General features: G+C 38.2%; 2 protein-coding genes across 2 annotated transcripts; one reads left to right on the forward strand and one right to left on the reverse strand.

Annotated features, from left to right (window-relative positions):
* Positions 1-11: 11 nt before the first annotated feature.
* On the forward strand, positions 12-5,437 carry LOC117303536 (transcription initiation factor IIB-like). Its single transcript, XM_033787769.1, has 9 exons — positions 12-122; positions 1,369-1,479; positions 2,058-2,244; positions 2,400-2,486; positions 3,035-3,164; positions 3,519-3,628; positions 4,071-4,165; positions 4,292-4,368; positions 5,107-5,437. Exons 2-9 carry the CDS (start codon positions 1,376-1,378, stop codon positions 5,238-5,240), a joined length of 924 nt encoding a protein of 307 aa, XP_033643660.1. The 5' UTR covers positions 12-122; positions 1,369-1,375; the 3' UTR covers positions 5,241-5,437.
* Positions 5,438-7,669: 2,232 nt separating this feature from the next.
* Positions 7,670-17,668, reverse strand: LOC117303537 (caspase-3-like). Its single transcript, XM_033787770.1, has 8 exons — positions 17,581-17,668; positions 13,426-13,793; positions 13,085-13,189; positions 11,421-11,558; positions 10,642-10,874; positions 10,117-10,204; positions 9,363-9,527; positions 7,670-8,867 (listed from the first exon to the last, which is right to left on the reverse strand). The coding sequence occupies exons 2-8, from the start codon at positions 13,742-13,744 to the stop codon at positions 8,659-8,661; spliced, it is 1,257 nt and encodes a 418-aa protein (XP_033643661.1). The 5' UTR covers positions 13,745-13,793; positions 17,581-17,668; the 3' UTR covers positions 7,670-8,658.
* Positions 17,669-21,289: the final 3,621 nt, after the last annotated feature.

A 21,289-nucleotide genomic window follows, 5' to 3' on the forward strand; every position in this document is an offset into this window, starting at 1 on the left:
CCACCAACGGGAGACTATTTCCATCATGCACTTTTCCCGATCGTCCTCCTGCACTGTAAAAAAATATCGACAACAAGCAGCTGATTCATTGTGCAACAACCAAATCTGATCGTCAAAAACAAGTGCGTATTACACTAATTAAAGTTCCCTTTCTTTGAAATTATGTTTTTCTTTAAAGGTTAGACCGTGTGGAACAAAAGAATAGTGTTACTGTTTATTTTAGACCCAGTGATTGGGGCGCTAGATTCCTTTTTCGATAAATTTCGAAAAAGAACCTAGCGCCCCACCAGTCACTTGACTGGGTCAAGTATGTTTATTTATAATAATATTAATATTGAGAAATATTTATTATTGATATTGATTGAGAAAAAAATGTAAAACTAGAAAAAATAGAATGAAACATTGAAATGTGTATGTTCGCATTGTTGGTTGGTTTATTTTTGACTGGGTTTGTTTAGATTTGTTAGAACTAGACCCAGTAACTGGGTAGCCTTTCGTGAAGAAGGCGCACGCGGCACACCGGATGGCACGCACAACCCACAAAATTTAACGCACGAAAAAAGACTATCACCGCGAGCGGCGAAGCCGCGAAGCGCCTTTACCAACTCGTTTTGGGGCCTTATGTTTTTCTTTACATTTGCCAACAATTTTGGTGGGAGAAAATGTAATGCATAATGCATTAGCGTGGCGAGTTGCTGGCCAATAAGAAGCCACAGTTACTTGCATGACGTCACAAGAACGTTCGATGCAAATTCGTTACATTTTCTCCCACCAAAATCGTTGGCAAATGTAAAGAAAAACATAAGGCCCCCAAAATGAGTTGGTAAAGACGCTTCGCCGCTCGCAGTGATAGTCTTTTTTCATGCATTACATTTTTGGGGCTGTGCGTGCTATCCGGTGTGACGCGTGCTATCCGGTGTGCCGCGTGCGCCTTGACTAAAGGCTAGTAACTGGGGTGCTGTACTCCTTTTTTCGAACTGTTGAAAAAGGAGTACAGTGCTCCAGTTACTGGGTCTAGTTTAGAACAGAACTAGGTACACTAACATCTGATCATTTTATTTAGGACTTAAATATAATTATAGAAAGCTGTACCCTAACCCGCCCTGAATCATCATCATGGGCTAGTTTATAACATATTTCTACCTTCAAGTCATTGGTTATAATTTAAATAATAATAAAACTCTTAAGGCCCAGTATTAGTATTACTAATAATGAAAAATAATAATAGTGTTTATATAAAGCACCTTTTACACAAAATGTCAAGGCCCTGTACAAAAACGCCAACGAAATATTAAAACTAGAGACAATTCATACACGACTGGTAAGAAATAAATGAAGGTTCTTCTGTTTTGTTTTCTCAAATTTCAGATTGAAAATGAATCGAATAAGCTGTCCTAAACATCCTGATGCCAACTTAATCGAGGACTATCATGCTGGAGATATGATCTGCCCACAGTGTGGTCTGGTGGTTGTCGATAGGTATGTTTCGTCCCAACTTGACCACTGGCCCAACACTAGTTGAGACTGGTCCGCTCTTGAGTGTTGAAGTTGGGCAGTCTGTCCCAACTACAGTTGGGACTGGTCCCAACTTGAGTGTTGAAGTTGGGGTATTCCAACTAGAGTTGGGACTGGTCCCAACTTGAGTGTTGAAGTGGGGGTATTCCAACTAGAGTTGGGACTGGTCCCAACTTGAGTGTTGAAGTTGGGGTATTCCAACTAGAGTTGGGACTGATCACAACTTGAGTGTTGAAGTGGGGGTATTCCAACTAGAGTTGGGACTGGTCCCAACTTGAGTGTTGAAGTTGGGGTATTCCAACTAGAGTTGGGACTGGTCCCAACTTGAGTGTTGAAGTTGGGGTATTCCAACTAGAGTTGGGACTGATCACAACTTGAGTGTTGAAGTTAGGGGGTCCCAACTAGAGTTGGGACTGATCCCATACCATCTGATGATTTAGTTACAATGATTTATTTTATTTATGTTCATTCCAAAATTTAAAAAATCACACTGTATTTTTTTATGAATTTATTAAAGAACCATCACCTTTTGTTCCCTGTAGATGTATTGATGTTGGATCAGAGTGGCGTACATTCAGTAATGACAAAGCCAACGCTGATCCATCACGTGTTGGTGCTGCAGAGAATCCTCTACTCAGCGGTGGAGACCTATCAACCATCATCGGCCAGCCGTCTGGATCGGCAGGGTTTGGAGAAGACGGCGCCGCAAAATACCAAAATAGAAAACAAGTGAGAGGGACTGATTGTTTTTGTGTGAATACGTGTGATGAATAAAAAAACAGTGATTTCAACTTTAAACCCATTTTTCTCATGATGGGCTTTTTTCTAACACCAAAACAGGGCCGCGCCTGACTAAACCTTTAAACGTTCCTTTCTCACACCAGGTCAGCAGTTCAGACAGAGCCCTCATAAGTGCATTCAGAGAGATATCGCACATGTCGGATCGAATCAATTTACCAAGAACCATACTGGTAGGTCAAATACAAACAACATGTGAACCATTGTTTCAACAATATTTCTCAGATTTGTTCATGATGATTTTCAGTGCTTACCTTCTAATGGTAACGAGGCTATGTACTCGTTGCACCAGAATGAGCCAATAAGCATCCTTCATTTGACCTCCATTGTTGGCCAAATGCGCAGAGTTTACAGTGAAAACAGCAAGTGAGCTAATTATTAAAGGAATCATAGCTCAAGTCTCCGGAAGCAAACTAATCAAAACTTAAGAACTCACTCTTTAGTAATGAAGTTAATAATGAGGAGTCCCCTGAATCCACTAAGTGAAAGCAACAGTCCAAGCCAATTTCCTACTTTCTGCCCTGGTAATAGCAGGACACCGAGTTCTTTGTAGAACTGAGAAGTCTCCCGCATTCTGAAAAGTCTACTGTCGAAGTAGCATTTTGTATAGCAAGACAAGTTCTCAGAAAAACATAATCTACCCAGCAAATAGATACACGGTGTTACTGCAAACCAAAAATGCAAGGAAAAATAATAATTTTCAACTTTGTTGTCTGACTAGGATCGAACCAATGGATTGTTCAAGCAAGTTCATGAGCAGCGCAGCTTGAGGGGACGAAGCAATGATGCCATCGCTGCAGCATGTCTGTACATAGCATGTAGACAAGAGGGTGTTCCAAGGACATTCAAAGGTAAGTCATTATTAGTCATGTCCAAACTTTCACTTTCAGCCAGATAACAAATAAGCAGCTTCAAACAATTGAGTTTTTAACAGAGACTTAAAAAACCAAAAAGATTACCCATACCCATACACTGCCGGCCGTACAGATCACCCAGAAATATATCTCACAACTAAAAATCTGATGAATTAAAAAAAAAAACATTTGGATCGAAATAAGCCGGGCTGAATTTGGACAGAATCCCTCCCAAAACAAAACAATCAATATTCCTTGGAAAACCATTTCAGAGAGATTTGTATATTGAGTCCTCCCAAATATTAACTTCTAGACTGACTATCCAATTCCTCATTTGTTTGTCTGTTTCAGAAATCTGCGCTGTATCCAGAGTCAGTAAGAAAGAGATTGGCCGTTGTTTCAAGCTGATACTGCGTGCAATAGAAGCTAATGTGAGCCTCATCAACAGTGGTGACTTCATGGTAAACTCTTTATGTATATTTATTACAAGTAACAGTTAAATTAGAAATAAACAATGGCTGCATTATGGGAAAGTTCCTTTAAAGAGTTTCCCAGTTTGGCCAACAAAATTTATGAACTAGACAGCCATTTCTCAGTGAGCGAATGTGTTTTCATTGCTTAGGTCATTACACTTGGGTCATTCAACTTATGGATAGGTAAATTGTGGGCTGAACAAAGACAAATTTACTGCAATGGGATTTGAACCTGCACCCTCTGGCTAATGTGCCAGTTTCTCTAACAACTGAGCTCTCTAGCCATAATTGTTGGCCGTTTCCTTATGGTGTCAATATCCTTATTCTCAAATTGAATATACTTGGTTTTTTTTTAAACTGTTAAGGTAACTACCAAGGCAAACTCTTTGTGATAGTAATTATTTTTAATCATCCATTTTCTATGTTTCAGTCTCGCTTTTGCTCCAACCTCACCCTTCCTACATCAGTTCAGAAGGCAGCGACCCATGTTGCTAACCAAGCAATGAAATTGGATCTTGTACCTGGGTGAGAAATTTATGACATTTCATTTTTTAATTTAGCCTTTTGTAAATGCTTAGTCAGAGTCTTTTTCTGTGCTGCCAGTAAGCAAGCTGTGTGTCTGATTGTTAAATTCTTGTTATTCATATTTAGGCGCAGCCCAATCTCGGTTGCTGCTGCCGCAATTTACATGGCATCTCAGGCCTCAAGCGACAAACGCTCTCAAAAAGGTAAGTTGTCACTTCATTAAAGGTTACAGAAACGCTAAATGTAAGGGCCTTGTCACTTGAGGTTACCTTACAGGCAACTTGGTGGGCAACCAATTGCAGTGCATGCTAGAGGACCACTTTGGTAGCACATAAGTAATTCTTCAAACAATGTTTTACAAATCCCAAGAAAAATGTGTGAACATTAAAATGTGAAAAGATTCTCTTCTTTGACATTGCCTGGAACTGGTTGCCTGTAAATTGCCTTAAGTGACATGACCCTAACACTGGTGAAGTGGAAGGCATGACAGCCACATTGGGATGCAATATTCCTTCCAACTACGCACAATGGCCCTAACACTGGTGAAGTGGAAGGCATGACAGCCATAATTGGGATGCAATATTCCTTCCAACTACGCACAGCCATTTGCAGTGAGAGCCTATGGCTAAATTCCTGAAGATGTTAAGCAGAGAAACTTGCTTATCAAAGTAAGTTGCGAATCGAATCTTAGCAAGGTACCAGTGACAACTATTGGTTTGGCTAATGGCTATGTACTGTTTTGAAATGTTCATGAAGTATGGAAATAAATGCAATTTTGAATTGAATCAAACGTTAAAATAGTTTGTTTTTAAAGTAGCTAACATTACACAACTTTTTAACCCATAATCTTGTTTTCTTTCTGTCCCAAATAATTGTCTGTGCTCAAGACTTTTTCAAAGCTTACAGTGTGAATAATTTTATTTTTTGATTTGTTCACACAGAAATTGGAGATATTGCCGGTACAGCTGAGGTGACCATTCGACAATCATATAAGTTAATGTATCCAAAGGCATTAGAACTATTTCCAGAGGACTTTAAATTTGCTACTAAAGTGGAGGATTTACCGGCGCCATAAAACCATCTCCCTTCCCCTTTACCCATACCTCTTTAGTTGAAGTTAACAACGGGAACTTTATAACAATCAATGATTGTATGTTGATATATTGTGTCATTGCCAAGCAGTTAAGTGGATTCAAGCTTATGGCCCAGTTTCATACAGTTGCTTTGAAAGCATAAAAAGTAGCTGAGCACAACAAAGTTATGCTAAAAGGGACCAATGCCTTGGATTGGACGAGCTGGTCTTTGAAAAGCGTTTGGAACCACTTGTTATAAAATGCATATGGTTGGAAAGATGTTTTAAAAGTAGAATAAACTGATCCACACAAACATGCCTTGAAATTGCAGGGTTTTCCTTTACAGTCGCGAAGTAACATTTAGTATGAAGAATGGTTCCATTTCAACAATTTTCATTTGAAAACCAAGCGTTTATTAATTTGATGATTCAGGTTTAGACAACATATAACTGTAATAACATAACATGAAATTGTACTTAATAAACTACACACCATGAATATTTCAAGTATGGCAAATAAGAGGGGTTCGAAATACTATCTGTAAATCCGAGTATAAACAACCTTTAAGTTAGACATGTGGTCAAGTCGTAAAATAGTTGTTCGTTGATAGCGTACTGACACTCTCTGCAAATCTGGCTTGCAAGACTGCTGGTTACATCAAGATTACTGCTCTTGTACCTACGGTAGTCAGGAGCCATTGTTCTCGCGAGAGCAGTCTTCGATCATGGCAGAGCAGAGTGTGACGTTATCACTGCGACAAACAAGGCCTTGTCCACAAGTCTAACTCTTAACTTAAACAACTTTGTACACAATGTAAATGTGTACTAAAGAACACGGTATACCTATGTTCTTGCCAAAAGATGTTGCGCTTCTGAGTCTATTTATTTCGAAAAGCCCATTTAAAAAAGCTTAGCAGTTATTGTTTTGTGGTGTTTTGTATTGTTTGTGGTTTGCTCCAAAGGAAACACCTTCATGATGTGAACAACATCTTACTTTAATCACTATCTGATTGGTCTAAATAAACAACACACCATTGCTTTGTAAAATCTGTCCGAAGTTATATTGCTTGTGTGTCCATTGAAATAAAAGATTCAAATTAAAAAAGCTTTGCCATTTTGTCTCAATTTTTTTTTTTTTTTTTACATTTTATTTATAACTTGTTTATGGAAACCAACTTACTTCAGTACAATTCCGTCTGGAAATCTGAGTATATAAACAATGTAAATAAGTAACACACTAGATGAAACATTGCACACACATGTCAGACATGCAATTTCAATCTGATATGTCATGTGACCTAAAATCCACCAATCATATGTCAAGGATCTATTTAGTCTGCAAATCCGAGTATAGACAACAATATGAAACTTTAATCATTACGGTACATTACAGTTGCTTAACAACGTCTACATTTAAGGTAAAACCTGCCAAATAATGCATTGCTTGGAAATTAAACTATATTTTACATTTGATTTTGCATGTTTTAATGGAGAAAAAACAACAACTTCACTTTGGTCAGAACCAGTAAAACACTTCTGGTCAAAATCCATGTACATAAATGTACTGCACATTCAAGATTAAAGTTCAAAAAAAGTACTCATCTTGGCGTTTGAGAAAAACCCGTAACTTTTCAAGTGAGATTTGAACCCAAGATCCCTGAATTCAAGAGCAGATATCTTAGCCAGGCATGCTCGGTGGTCTACTAGTGATTGAGATATCTGCTTCAGAAAGCATGGGATTAGGGTTCGAATCTCTCTCAACACCAGTACCCATGTGGAATAGTTTTCAGGTGAATTTTCTTTTCTCCTTGGGGAAAGTGAATGATTCACAGCGCTTTATCACACATAGTTATGATGGGTATTATCAGGTAATTTGACTGGACGATTGGAAGTCACACGATATACATTATTGACAATATTTCGTGCATTTTTGTACTATTCAACATGCATTGTCGATCAATCATTTTTGCACTAAAAATATTGCATGCTAGATGACTGCACGCATACAAGCGTAGGCCAATTTGACATCGTGACTAATTGTTTTTTCCTCCACAAAATGACAAAGATCTACTTGGGCGCTATATAAAACAAATTGTAAATGTTTTGCATCCATGCAGTATTGAGGAGATTTTCATTCGTTGAAAGATTTAATGTTCCGTTCAACTTGCCTTCGACTAGGTGAATGGAACATTCCCTCTATCAACTTGCGAAAATATTCTCGCCATAGCACAAACAACAATTTATTATTCATAAAATTAGTATTCAAATAAGTGTACGGCTAAAAACATTTTTATAAAATTCATCTGTAATGTGTGATCAACAAAACGGTCCAGGCTCTGTACAAGCCTAGGGTTTTTCCTGGTGCCCTCCTCGTATCACCCTTTGTTCTTTGTCTTGTATGTTTTATGATTATTTATTGTGATATTTGGAAATGAAAAAAATAAAAAAATAAAGAAACATACAATTAAACAATTTTTTTTCTTTTCAAGATTATTTCAAAGTTTTAACACCATGTTAGGGTTTATATAACTCTAATTTAAAAACTGTTGACATCACATTCATAATTAGTTCATTTCCAAAAAATATGTTATTTTTTTTTTTTTTTTTTTAAATTTCCAATATTGGTAAAATCTGAAGTAAAATAACACTGAAACTATAAAGCTGCAAGGAAAACATTTTGTTTTTTAAAAACTTACTTCACACTTTGACATCGATGCAGGCTGAGTTAATTTCATAAAAATATTTGGGGTTTTTTACCTAAAAAGTCCTATAGTATGCTTATAAATTGGTAAAATCTGATTAAAAACACTTTTTTAAAGTGAAACTATTATAAGTTGCAAAAGTAAAAAATTACACGATTAAACTGCAAGGAAAATATTTCGTTTTTAAAAACTTTACTATTCACATGATTTTAAGTTGTATTAATATTTGTTAAGAAAAATAAACCTTTAAAAAGCTTCCGAGTTTGCGTGCTGCTGCTGCTGCAGCTTTCAAGTGAATGCTGGTGGCACTCTTGGCGCTCTGAAGCAACTGGTCAATATGGAATACAGAACAAATTCATAGTTCAGAATACAGCATGATTTTGGTAATGGTTCTCCCAAAATTGGAATGGTTTAATAGTGGTAGGCCTATTTACCCCCCCCCCCCTTAAAAAAAAAACCTTGAGATTTTCATGCTAGTCTTAGGGGTTGGGTTAGGTTAGGGTTAGAAAAATTCAATAGGGGTTAGGGTTAGAGTTAGGATTAGAAGAATACACTAGGGGTGTCAGAACCTAATGTAACCTGACCATTCAGGAAAAAGCAACAGCCTTTTGTTATATATTAAAATTCCCACACTTATATGGAAAAAGAAAGTACTGAACGGGGCTATCAGGAATAATGAGCAGGCCTCATATTAATTTCATTTAGTGGATGTTAAACACTCATCTGGTCAGCCAGTATTCTTTGGTCAGTGTGGAGATCTGGCAAGGCATCTGTTTGGCGCCATCTTCGGTACTTTCCCGAAGCGATATGGCATGATTGACACGCACCAAAATATCCAGAAGATGCTTCTGTCTGGAATACTTCTTGATTCCTTCGCACAGCTCAGAAATGTACCACGTCCCATCATCATTTCGCCAAGCCTTGGTGCCTTTGTGTTAAACAATAAAAAAAACGAAATTTACTGGGGGCCAGTTTAGGATTTGTAATCATTTGTAAAAAAATAGACATACGGCCCAATTCATTGCTCTGCTTATTTACCCGCTGCATTCCGCGCTTCAGATCACCAGTCTTCGTTTACTGTGCAAGCGCCAAACTTCTGCACTAGCTGTAAACAAAGAATGCCTAGTATGTGGATTACGCACAAGCACATGTTGAAATTTCCTTCTAACCTGTGAATTAGCAAAACCATGAAATTAGGGCCCTGGCAATGCAAGTGTCTTGAGTTCAAATTCCATCCGAGAGATTTGCCTGTGAACATTGTTCACAGATCTCAGGAAACTAAGTAAACAGTGCTAATACACATCAGTGCAATGGTAAAAAGCAAATTATATTCTCAACTAATGTAGGGGTAAGGATTTTGAGGTCACAAGATCTGATTGGAGAAACAAATGCAAAAAAAAACAGTTAAAGGGTAGAGGTTTACCTTTAGATGTAGCATATGAGATAAGCATATCTGCATTGACAGGCTTTTTGAAAGTTGCTTGGGTAGCTTCATCTGGAGTTTCTTCCCTAGAGCTAGTCTCCATATCATCCGCTTTGTCACGACGAGGAGCTCTACATGCCTGAATGATAAACACTTTGGGTTTGTCTGTCCACACAAAAGATGCAGAAATGTACATAATTGGAGGCAAGTTCAAGATTCAAGCATACAGTGGCAGATTATCGGCCATGGCTAAGTACGCCACAGTTCGTTCTTATTCCCAGCAAACTCATTCAATAAATTCTTGCAAAAATGCACAAAAATCCCTTTTATATAATGTTACAATATTATCACATATAAAAAAACTACTGCAGAGGCACAGTATATGTCCCTTAATGTGATTAACAAGGGCTAAAACAGGGTTACCCCTTCACGGTCCATAAGGAAGTAGGCTGGGTATCTGACACCATATGCCTTTGGAATTTACTGCCTAAGCAAGTTAATGAGTCACCAACTCTAGATGTCTTCAAGAACAAACTAAATGGGGTCACCTTCAGCTAATAATACCCCTCACAAGATACTACAATAAATAACTGCATACTTGCACATATTGATTTTGTTCATGCTAGTTTGCACTTCAACCAATGTGTGAGTATACTCAATAGGAGGTTTCTGCACAGTATATGAAGATGATGATGATGATGGAAACAAATGTCAAATTGACTTGAATTGAATCATTCTAATAATAACAACCTACCATTGAGTGCTTTGAGTTCGTCTCCCAAGAAGGGTTTAGTGAGTTCCTCCTCTGTGATGAACTTTTGATCAATTGTAACAATTCCTTCCTGCAATAATCAACAAGTGTAATTGAAACATTACTTATAATTAATAGGTATATGAGTTTGGTTAAAGGTACCGCACTATTGGTAGTTACTCAAACTAACTGTTAGCATTAAAAGTTACAATGGAGAGCAATAGAGAGCTGTTGATAGAAAAAATGGCTCCCGCCGAAGGAACATAGTTTTGGAAAAAAAAGTAATTTCTCATCGAAATGCCTGATGAAGCATTTAATTAGGCATCTAAAAACACACACATCTGGGCGACAAGGGTGTTTCTTCTTTCATTATTCTCTTCAAACTTCGATGACCAATCAAGTCCAAATTTTCACAGATTTATTATTTTATGCAAATATGTTGAGATACACCAAGTGAGAATGCTGGTCTTTGACATTAACCGAAGGTGTCTAGTGGCTTTCAAGCATAGAGATAACATTGGTACTCACCACAGTAGCTTCTTTTCCCTCGTTGTCTTTCACCACCTCCTGCTTACCATGACTACCAAGGATAAAGACAAAACTAGAGTACTTCCCCGTTGCTAGTTTATCTCTTGTTTTGTGAAGAACTTTCAACAGCTGCGTTTTGGTCAAATCCTTCTCATAATTACATTTAAAATTCAAGTCAACGCTACCGTCTTCCTCAAACAACGTTTCAATTTTGTCCTTGTCTTTTTCACTTCCTATACAAGACAAAAATTTTTAAATGTTTTACCACAAATTGACTTTAATTTCAAGCGATTCTTATAAAATATGATAATAATAATTTGTTCTTAAATAGTAAATTTTACAATAATGTATCAATGCGCTCAACATTAGTGGTCATTGGGCCAAAAACTTTCCTATAATCTTTCTCAGCTTCCTAAAGACTGAAGATTCTACATCTCTGGGCTGCCAGCGGGCTGCCATGTCACTCCAGATGTTTTCATACACATTGTCAACCTATACCCTCACAGGTACCCATAATTATACCCCTGGGTGAAGAGAAGCAATTATACTCAAGTATCATGTACATAAGTGTCAAGATCAGGTTTTCTTTGAAATACTACTTTACAATCCAAGCTTTAGTGGCCTCAAGGAAGCTGAATTCATAAACAAAAATAATAATAGTGGCTTCTTATATAGCGAGCATATCCGTCAGTCAGTGATGCTCAAGCAGTTTTTCCTGCAAGGTGTGACACTACATTTGAAGCATAAGACCTACTCCTTTTACATACATTATCATTTACCTTTTCGTCGTGGTTCGCCAGAATTTTCAAAGTTATTTATAAACAATAAATATCCTTTGCCTTTGTTATAGCATTCTTCTGGATTTAAAACTTTATCACCAGATTCCGAAAGACTAATACCAGATGGCACTGCATCACCTGAAATATACAGGAAATTGTAAGAATAAAAGATATTAAATAAATCATAATAAACAACTCATGCACCATCTTTGTCATGCCCCATGTTATCAAAATAAAGTTATTAATAATTACAACATAACTCTGAACAGATGTTAAATTTTCATCGGGGGATACTGCATGTTATTTGTTTTTACCCTTGAATATAACAATAATAACAATAATAACCGTATTTATAACGCGCCTTTTGCCAGAGGATACAAAGCGCCAGGTATTATTACTGCAAGGAGTGGGGTGAATTTTGAGATATGACCTAATCCTTAAGCACCATGTAATGGTTTACAAGGTGCTGTGGCGCAATATGCTGCCAATCCAGCCAGGAACACCGGGGCGAACCCCTTCTCTTTTCGATAAGTGCACTGGGTTATTTTACATGCGTTTACACAACACATTGGACCAACGGCTTTATGTCCCATCCGAAGGACGAAGCAATGGTTATGTGTCTTGCTTAAGGACACAAGTGCCATGGCTGGGGAATTGAACCCACACTCTGCTGATCAGAAACACCAGAGTTTGAATTCGGTGCTCTTAACCGCTCGGCCACGACACTCCCTCAACACAATTGAAAGATATTTAGTGGACTCAAACGTCATCATTTGAACTTTCGTTTCCTTTTTTTTCTTTACAAAGTGAATCTTTCAGTCAATTAAAAAAAATCCCAAGACCACCGAAATTGTTCAGTCCTAAATTTACTGGCTCCAGGTCATCCTGGTCAGAACCCTGGTCCAATGTTAAATTATTAAGTAGGATTTGAAACTTTGCATGGTGGAAATACGATATAGAAAGGTTTGCGGTAACACCATGTAATGACTATCTCTAATGAGTAGGATTTGAAACTTTGCATGGTGGAAATACGATATAGAAAGGTTTGCGCTAACACCATGTAATGACTATCTCTAATGAGTAGGATTTGAAACTTTGCATGGTGGAAATACGATATAGAAAGGTTTGCGCTAACACCATGTAATGACTATCTCTAATGAGTAGGATTTGAAACTTTGCATGGTGGAAATACGATATAGAAAGGTTTGCGCTAACACCATGTAATGCCTATCTCTAATGAGTAGGATTTGAAACTTTGCATGGTGGAAATACGATATAGAAAGGTTTGCGCTAACACCATGTAATGACTATCTCTAATGAGTAGGATTTGAAACTTTGCATGGTGGAAATACGATATAGAAAGGTTTGCGCTAACACCATGTAATGACTATCTCTAATGAGTAGGATTTGAAACTTTGCATGGTGGAAATACGATATAGAAAGGTTTGCGGTAACACCATGTAATGACTATCTCTAATGAGTAGGATTTGAAACTTTGCATGGTGGAAATACGATATAGAAAGGTTTGCGGTAACACCATGTAATGACTATCTCTAATGAGTTGGGGTGGTTCTGAAAAAAACCGTTGGTTTCAACTCACCGTTTCGATCAGTTTGCTCTGATCGTTAAATTGTGAGTTGGGCTACATGATTAACTTGACTTACTTCTGTCACTCCGGGAATTGTTCACGTTGAGCGGACGGTTTGTTTCCATTACACTTACTGAAGTACATCCAGCGTCTGCTTGGTCTCCTCTCTCCACATAAAAACCTAGAGATGCAAAAATTAAGAACATTTCTCAGACGCTAAGATTGAAAAATGCATCTCTTTTTAATAATAATATGGATTTATAAAGCACTTCTCTATAAAACCAAAGCATTGTACATTTGAAAATTGCTCTTTACAAAGTAACTTTCTTTGCTATCAACTATTTTAAGTAACTACCAATAGTGTTCAGCCCCTTTATTGGGTGATTTTCATATCACATATTTGTTTTTGTAACCTACCTTCTTTTTCCAACTCAGCCTCGGTTGATTCTATTTTAGTCAGAATTTCATCATTTTCACATTGCTCAAGGACCTTCTTCAGATTTCTATAATCCACTGTATGTGAGGGGTGAGTTTTCACTTTGAACACCCCTTTGTGCTCCATTTTGTCAAGTAATTTTTGTGGTGTGTCCAATTTTTCCAATTCTCCAGCCAGGAATCCACCATACTCCTTTGTTTTGACGGTGTTCTTCATTTGATTAAACAGATCTCTATCTATGGCTTTGGTCAAGTAGACAAGCAAAGCCGAGTGAGCTTTGGGTTTTCCTGTTCGAGACATTTTAGAAGATCACTCCCTCGCAGTTTGGCAGAACTTCAATAACAGTGAGCTGTTTAGGAAGAAAAAAAAGATGTCATTATATTTATACATCAAAACAACTACTCAAGCTATCTAGCCCTAACTAAAAGATAGCTTCATTGTTTTTTGTAAAAATCTTGTTAAAGTGCAAGTCAGAAGCGATCTTGTGTCTTTGGCTGATTGCTTGCATGTCAACGAGGTAACCCCATCAATAGTGGCGATACGCTCGACTCCCTCCGCACTTTGGCCCTATACCCGGCCCATGTAGCTTCAGGGTGTTAAAACAATATTTGAATAGAAACCCTAAATTTTAAACCTATTTTTTTCCCTAAAACTAAAAGACAAAAAGAGGGTGCTCTAGATCTAGCTAGGACTTAAAAAAAAAAATCTTCAGGAAATGAGTCCGGGGGAAAAAATTACTATTTGTTATTCCAATCTTGCTCTTTGGTTATTCTATGCATGTATGTTTGGACACACCAACCACCAACCAAGTGAGAATCTGGTCTTTGAAAATTACCAAACAGGTGTCCAGTGCCTTGTTTAGGCATGTTAGGCCTGACATACCAACACTTGACTTGTTAGGGGATGGCACTGGCTGTGACAGTCGAGTCACTCAACATATACCAGACCTACCAAGTCTCACGCATTAGGCGTGAGAGTCACGCATTTGGGCTCTGTGTCACGCTCACACGCACAGCAACCATTTTCTCACGCACTGGGGCCAGACAGGGAAACAAATAAAAATTAACGACAATGCATTGCCAAATCGCGCTTGTGTGTACAAAAAACGCAATCTACAATGTTTGCACAATCTTCAGATTGCACGCAGTTTTTATCAGAATCATCAACTTGCTGCCGTACAAACAGAGCGCAAATTTGCAGATTGCGCACGCTTTTGCTCTCCCAGCAGGTTCGGGGGGGGGGGGGGGGGGGGGTGAGCTTTGAAAAATCTCACGCAAAGCTGGCCTCTGGACTTGGCATCTTTGCATTCAACTTAGACTCGATGACAAACTCAGGAAAGTGAAATTGACCACTCTGGAGTGCAGGAGGCTGCGAGGAGATCTTAAATCGAGACCTTTATGATACTCAGGGGCCTCGAGGGCTTAAACCCTGAACACTGATTTGTCAACCATGCAGCACAGACAGGGGCCACCAACTAACTGTACAAATAAAGATCAAACCTCAACCTCAGGAAGTTCTGGTTTAGCCAGAGTGGTAAATTAGTGGAATACTCCATAGAGAGGCAATTGAAGCTACTACTAACACTTTCAAAGGAATTATGGTCATCTCGCCACCTGACAAGCTCGCCCCCAACAAAGTCACCCCCTGCAAAGTCACCCCCTACCCAGCTAGCCCTGGGTTGAAACAAAGTCACCCCCTGCAAAGTCACCCCCTACCCAGCTAGCCCTGGGTTGAAACAAAGTCACCCCCTGCAAAGTCACCCCCTACCCAGCTAGCCCTGGGTTGAAACAAAGTCACCCCCTGCAAAGTCACCCCCTACCCAGCTAGCCCTGGGTTGAAACAAAGTCACCCCCTGCAAAGTCACCCCCTACCCAGCTAGCCCTGGGTTGAAACAAAGTCACCCCCTGCAAAGTCACCCCCTACCCAGCTAGCCCTGGGTTGAAACAAAGTCACCCCCTGCAAAGTCACCCCCTACCCAGCTAGCCCTGGGTTGAAACAAAGTCACCCCCTGCAAAGTCACCCCCTACCCAGCTAGCCCTGGGTTGAAACAAAGTCACCCCCTGCAAAGTCACCCCCTACCCAGCTAGCCCTGGGTTGAAACAAAGTCACCCCCTGCAAAGTCACCCCCTACCCAGCTAGCCCTGGGTTGAAACAAAGTCGCCCCCTGGCAATGTCGCCCCCAAACAATGTCGCTCCCTAGCAAAGTCACCCCCACTGACAATGTCGCCCCCAGCCAATGTCGCCCCCTACCAAAATCGCCCCCAGATGTTGTTCGGAAAATATTAATTAAGGCTACAATACTTAATGGTAAAAAAATATAGTTAATACATTAACCCTAACCCTAACCCTAACCCTAACCAATACAATAATAAGCCATTATTACCGAAAGAATCCTTAATTATTTTCCGGGGGCAACTTTGCTGGGGCGATATTGGCTTGGGGCAACATTGTCAGGGGGCGCCTTTGCTAGGGGGCGACATTGTTTTGGGGCGACATTGTCAGGCCCTCAGGGGGCGACTTTTGTAACAACTCCGGGCGAGCCAGTTAGGGGTCGACTTTGCGGGGGCGACTTTATTGGTAGCGAGCTTGCTAGGTGGCGAGATGACCAGCCTACTTTCAAGGCCAAGGGACATCGAGAAAAATTCCTAAGCTTATTCATTCGATATGAATGAAATATCCTGGTGTCATGTGTTTTCAGTAGGATAACAGGAAAATTGTACACAATCAAAAACTAAATATTTTTTTTTCAAATCATCTATCAAATTTTTTAACAATAACACTTTCACTTCATGGTGTGTTGAAATTTTTAAAGTTTTGGTTTTACGTTGCGAGAGACAGTCCGCCATTAACAGTGCTTGTGCATGCACGACATTGGAGCAACGTCATATGTTTTCACACCTTTCATTGGTTGGTATTTTATTGAATATTCAGAAGCTAGTATGGCGGGCAAAGTAAATCAAAAATACTATTCAATTAGTACTTAACAAATTTAATTACATTTTTGTCCTAAGGCATTATGGCTACTATATTAGAATCCAGAGATATCATAAGGCATGAAAGTAAAACACCCCACCCCCCCCTTGATGCACTCACACTTCATAACAATCCGTTTTCCCCCATTTCAGACCAGTAATGTTTGGTTTCAGGAGATAAGAAACCAATCTATGATATTTTCTCTTAAATGTAGACTTAATATTTATTACGCTTATCGGAATTTATAACAGTTATGCAGTAAATAAATAAAAAATATTGTTGTCATTTTCACTTAAAATATTTTAATATTTTCCCCACATTTGCACACCATAGAATCCCAAATAGTAACCACCTCACGTGATCCATCTAGTGACTAAAGCAGAATGAAACTCAATCCTAGCAGATAGTAATTTTGTTTTGAACTTTCGAGGTTGGATGATGTTTCTTTGACTCACTTGAATGTTGGCATAATAATGCACTAGTGATTAGTACCAAAAATCAATCATTTTATAAATGTTTGAGCATAACCAACGAACGGAAACTTTATTCTCAGCATGATTAAGCCTGATGAAAATACAGACCGTAAGTAAACTGCATAGCTTCTGTCACCGGTGCAGCTTGCACAATTTCGCGGTAAACGGGAATCAAAGTTGGGGACCGAAACCATGCCATATGAGGGTCGATAAGGCCGAGTAAAAAAAAAAACATGTTTCACGTCCGGGTTTTTCAAAAAAAGGAGGAAGAGGGGCTTTTTATTTTTTATTTCAAGATGGCCGCCATTCTTTGTTAAAATGTCAAATATCCATTGTTTTTTCTACTGCTGAAATACACAAAACATAAATGAAACAATTGAGTTGAGGCATTCACTGAGATCATTTAAAATAACCCTATTTAAAAAGAAGAAAAAAAATGTGCATAAAAAATAAAATAAAAAAGGAGGCGGCCTGTAAAAAGGAAGCGGGCGGGGACGCGAAACATGTTTTTTTTTTACTTGGTCTAACGTATGACGCTACGAATTTACCTCAATGAGAGATATCCCTTTTTGTAAAAATGAGTGAAAAAGTGGTGGCGCCATACGTAAAGTTATCCACACCCCAAGCACATACTGTGTTTTTTTTTTACATTGATGATGAAAATTGTGAAAACAAGCACATTTTACTTACTATCTTAATGTTGATGTTTTGGGACGTCAGCACTCTCCACAATCGGGTGATAATCAGAACCAGGAATTAACTAAAATCACCAGGGACTTTCCATAGACCTTATTGCAGATAGCAATTTTGAACAACTGCGCATGTGCGCGCAAAGGACTGTGGGAAAAATTTGGCACCTCGCTCAAAAAAGTAAACAACGTTCAACGTTCGTACACGATCGATCGGTTTGCAAAATGGATGTGGCAGGAGTGACCGAGAAAGAGCTGGTTGATAGAATAAATAGTTCTGGCATAGACAAACTAAGGTAATCTTTAGCTAAAGTGAATGTGACAAGACACAGTAGTTAAAGACAAACTCCAAAGGCGACATTTTTTCGCGATAAAATTACTGTTTTTAGGTTTGCCCGTCTACGTCTGTAGGGCGTCGGAAGACTGACATTGACAAGGTCAATGGCGAGAAGTTGCAACACGGATCAGTGACCCTCCCGCAACCATCAGTCACCCTCGAAGGATCGGAAATAACAACCAAAACTTCCCACCAGTGACTCCGATTTGTGCTGATAAATACTTCGACAAAAGCATGGACGACCTCCATGACAAAAGTAAGACATTTTTTTCTGTTACAAAACAGAGAAACATTGCCAAGGTCATGATGATCGAGGACTGTCATGACTGTTTTACAAAAAATAAAAACATTTCTTATTCCTGGTCTAGATAGAGTCTAGATATAGCTCTATGGATAAAGCCCATCAATGGTTACATTGTCTTGATTCGATTGTATCTGTAATACTGATCAGCAATGACGTGGACGTAAATAGAATAGCTTTCAATCATGGTAGTTGTACATTTTTAAAACTTTATGTGGCAGATGATACTTTTTCCTTATTTCTCACACCATCAACTTTTTAGGTCTACCACTGATATGGTTCAAAATTAAAGTGACCAAAAGTGACTAAGTAATTGTGGTTTATGTTTATATTTATTAATATAAATCTATTTCTACCTCCATGGTTATACCGTAGATCATGACATGACAAGTACGACAAGTGTAGGTCCTAGCATACTTCTAGTTTCTAGAACTTACAAGTAGTCCTAGCATAAACATGTTTTTATCAAGGGTTCAGTTTATACAAGTTTGATGTACACGTATTGTACGAACATGATTCTGTGTATAATATAATTACATACTTTGTGCTTTGTTTTGTGCATGTATTACAAAAATGATACTTTTAGTACACTGTACCATAAAGCATCAAGTTGTAAGCTTTATTGTTAGACCCTACTGGTACTGTAATAATGGTATGTTTGTTATGCCTATAATTTTATCATATGATATGAGACTATGAGTTTTTGTAGGTTTGTAATTCGAAAAGCAAGGACTAGGTCACATGAGCGAAACCCTTCTTAAGGTAGGAATTTGAAAAAAGAATATAATTTCTTTTTAATTTTTGTTTTCAAATAAGTTTGATTTATTCAACAACAAAAATAGATTCTGCATTGGGCATCCTCAAAAAATAAATCCTTTTGGTTTTACTTGGAAATTGTTACCATTTAACTTTATTATTTTGGGGGCAACTATCCCAATTAATACATTTTTGATTCTAAACGATTCTAAACTAATTATACTGATAGGTCTCATTTTGTAGTTTGGTGAAAAGTCATTTCAAACCTTGCCATCAAAGAAGAAGTATTGTGAGCACTTAAATGTGATTCTCTGCAAACTCTGCATCTTAAAAATTTGGATTTAAATTAACAAGTAAGTTGACTGGCACTGTGGTCAGGTGGTTCAGGGCCCACTAATAATGGGTTCAGTACTGCCAGAGGCAATTTGTAATGTATTAAGCTGTCTCATGACTTCACAAAGCCATTAAAACAATTGATATTTATTAAGCTGCAGCCACCTTTGGCAAACACGGCATGCATGTCAGAGTCCTTGTTCACAAAAAGACTCTAGAAGAGGGATCAGACTATCTTCTACACCCACAGGTTGGAATGGAATCTAAAGATGACAGTGCCATGATAAAACTGCAGCTTTGTATAAAACCTGTGACAAATTCTTGTTTGTGAATGCTATATCATGCATGTTGTGAGTTTAACTCCCGAGGTTGGTGTGAAAACAATTGTTCACAATCTAACCAGCATCTGTAATTATTTGACCCATTTTATGGTGAGAGTTTAAAGGTTTCATTGATAACTGTGGGTACACATAATTTAACTCTTGCTGAAAATAAATCCAAACCTGTCACACTTTTTGTTCAATATATTTGTTTACAAACACTTTTATTTTATAATTTCCATCCTTTAATTTTTTTCTTCAAATATCTAAATTGGTAATATTAACTTTATAACACACTTGGTATTTTCATGGCCCCTTAAAAACACTTACATTGCAGTTTACTTCACTCAATTATTATCTACCCTTGTTTGCCTCAGGTATTGTTCATGTTGACTGTACTGAGGCAGTTAACTACAACCCTCTAGATCTTTGCAATTGCAACCCTTGGTATTATTTAAATCTTTGCATTATGAAGTATTATTGTATGATTTAAGTAACCAGAATAAATGAAGCTTTAAACTCTTTAAGACAGTGGAAATGGACGTTTGGACAGTGTTATTGTTTGTATTGTATTGTATTATTCTACTTTCTCTGAGAATTGTAGCCTACAACCGCAGGACGCCACGCACAGGCATATTAAGAAGCATTTGCGATACCTTCGCTTGCGTCACAGTTCACTCTGCAATTAACATTTATCTTTTCATCGCCAATTTACGTGTCATCAGTCAAAAATGGCCTCAAGAGCATGAAGACACACACACACACACACAGCCTTTAGTCAATTCAGAAGATGGTCAATGAGCTCTCCTGCAGCAAAAGAAGTAGGATGTGGTTGGTCGAGTCCACAAAACAACAGTACAGATCACATCTTTGGAGTGAACACAGAACTGGGAGAATAACTGCTTCCAATATGAGTCCTGTCACGAAGCATGTTGATGCACAAGTAATTATCTGAAAGATAAAGCAGACAAAAACTAAGGGAATAAATGAGTGGTTACAAGTTCTTAAAAAGGCGTTTAAAACAGGCAGGGTCGTGGTCGTTCAGCCCTTGTTTCCTCTTTTACGTGTCTTATTTGATGACCTGACATGTGTTGCATTTTAATGACTGAGACAGTTTTCGGATGCATTGTGTGGTGTGTGCGTAGTTAGTCTTGGTGCAAGACGTTTCTTGTTTTGCTTTCACACCCAGCGCGGCCAACTCACAAACATCACCCGTATCGGTGAAACATCTAGCACCAAGACCAGCACATATTATGCATAAACATATCCGAAAACAACCGGTTATAAACAGCTCCAGCTGGTCTTTATCACTCGTTAACTTTAAACACCCTGACCCCACGTGAAGCGCTTTCCACCACAACAGGAATGCAGATAGCGAAACTGATTGAGGCATTTATGAATGATCTTTTGCCTTGTAAATCATAACCAAACACTCTGCCCTGAAAGTCAGTCATGACTAATATGACTATGAGCTAATTAATGAGCAGTATCATTATCAGAATATTGATATTATATTCTGAATATAATATCAATATCTGTTATTATCTCTAAAAAATGTTGAGGAATATATAATTGAATAGGCCTATGTTTCTTTTTTAGTTTCTACCACCAATCACACATAAATCTAGCCTATACAATACTCAAACTGTAGCCTACAGCTTGC

This window comes from Asterias rubens, chromosome 19, assembly GCF_902459465.1.
Source record: "Asterias rubens chromosome 19, eAstRub1.3, whole genome shotgun sequence".
Classification (NCBI taxonomy): domain Eukaryota; kingdom Metazoa; phylum Echinodermata; class Asteroidea; order Forcipulatida; family Asteriidae; genus Asterias; species Asterias rubens.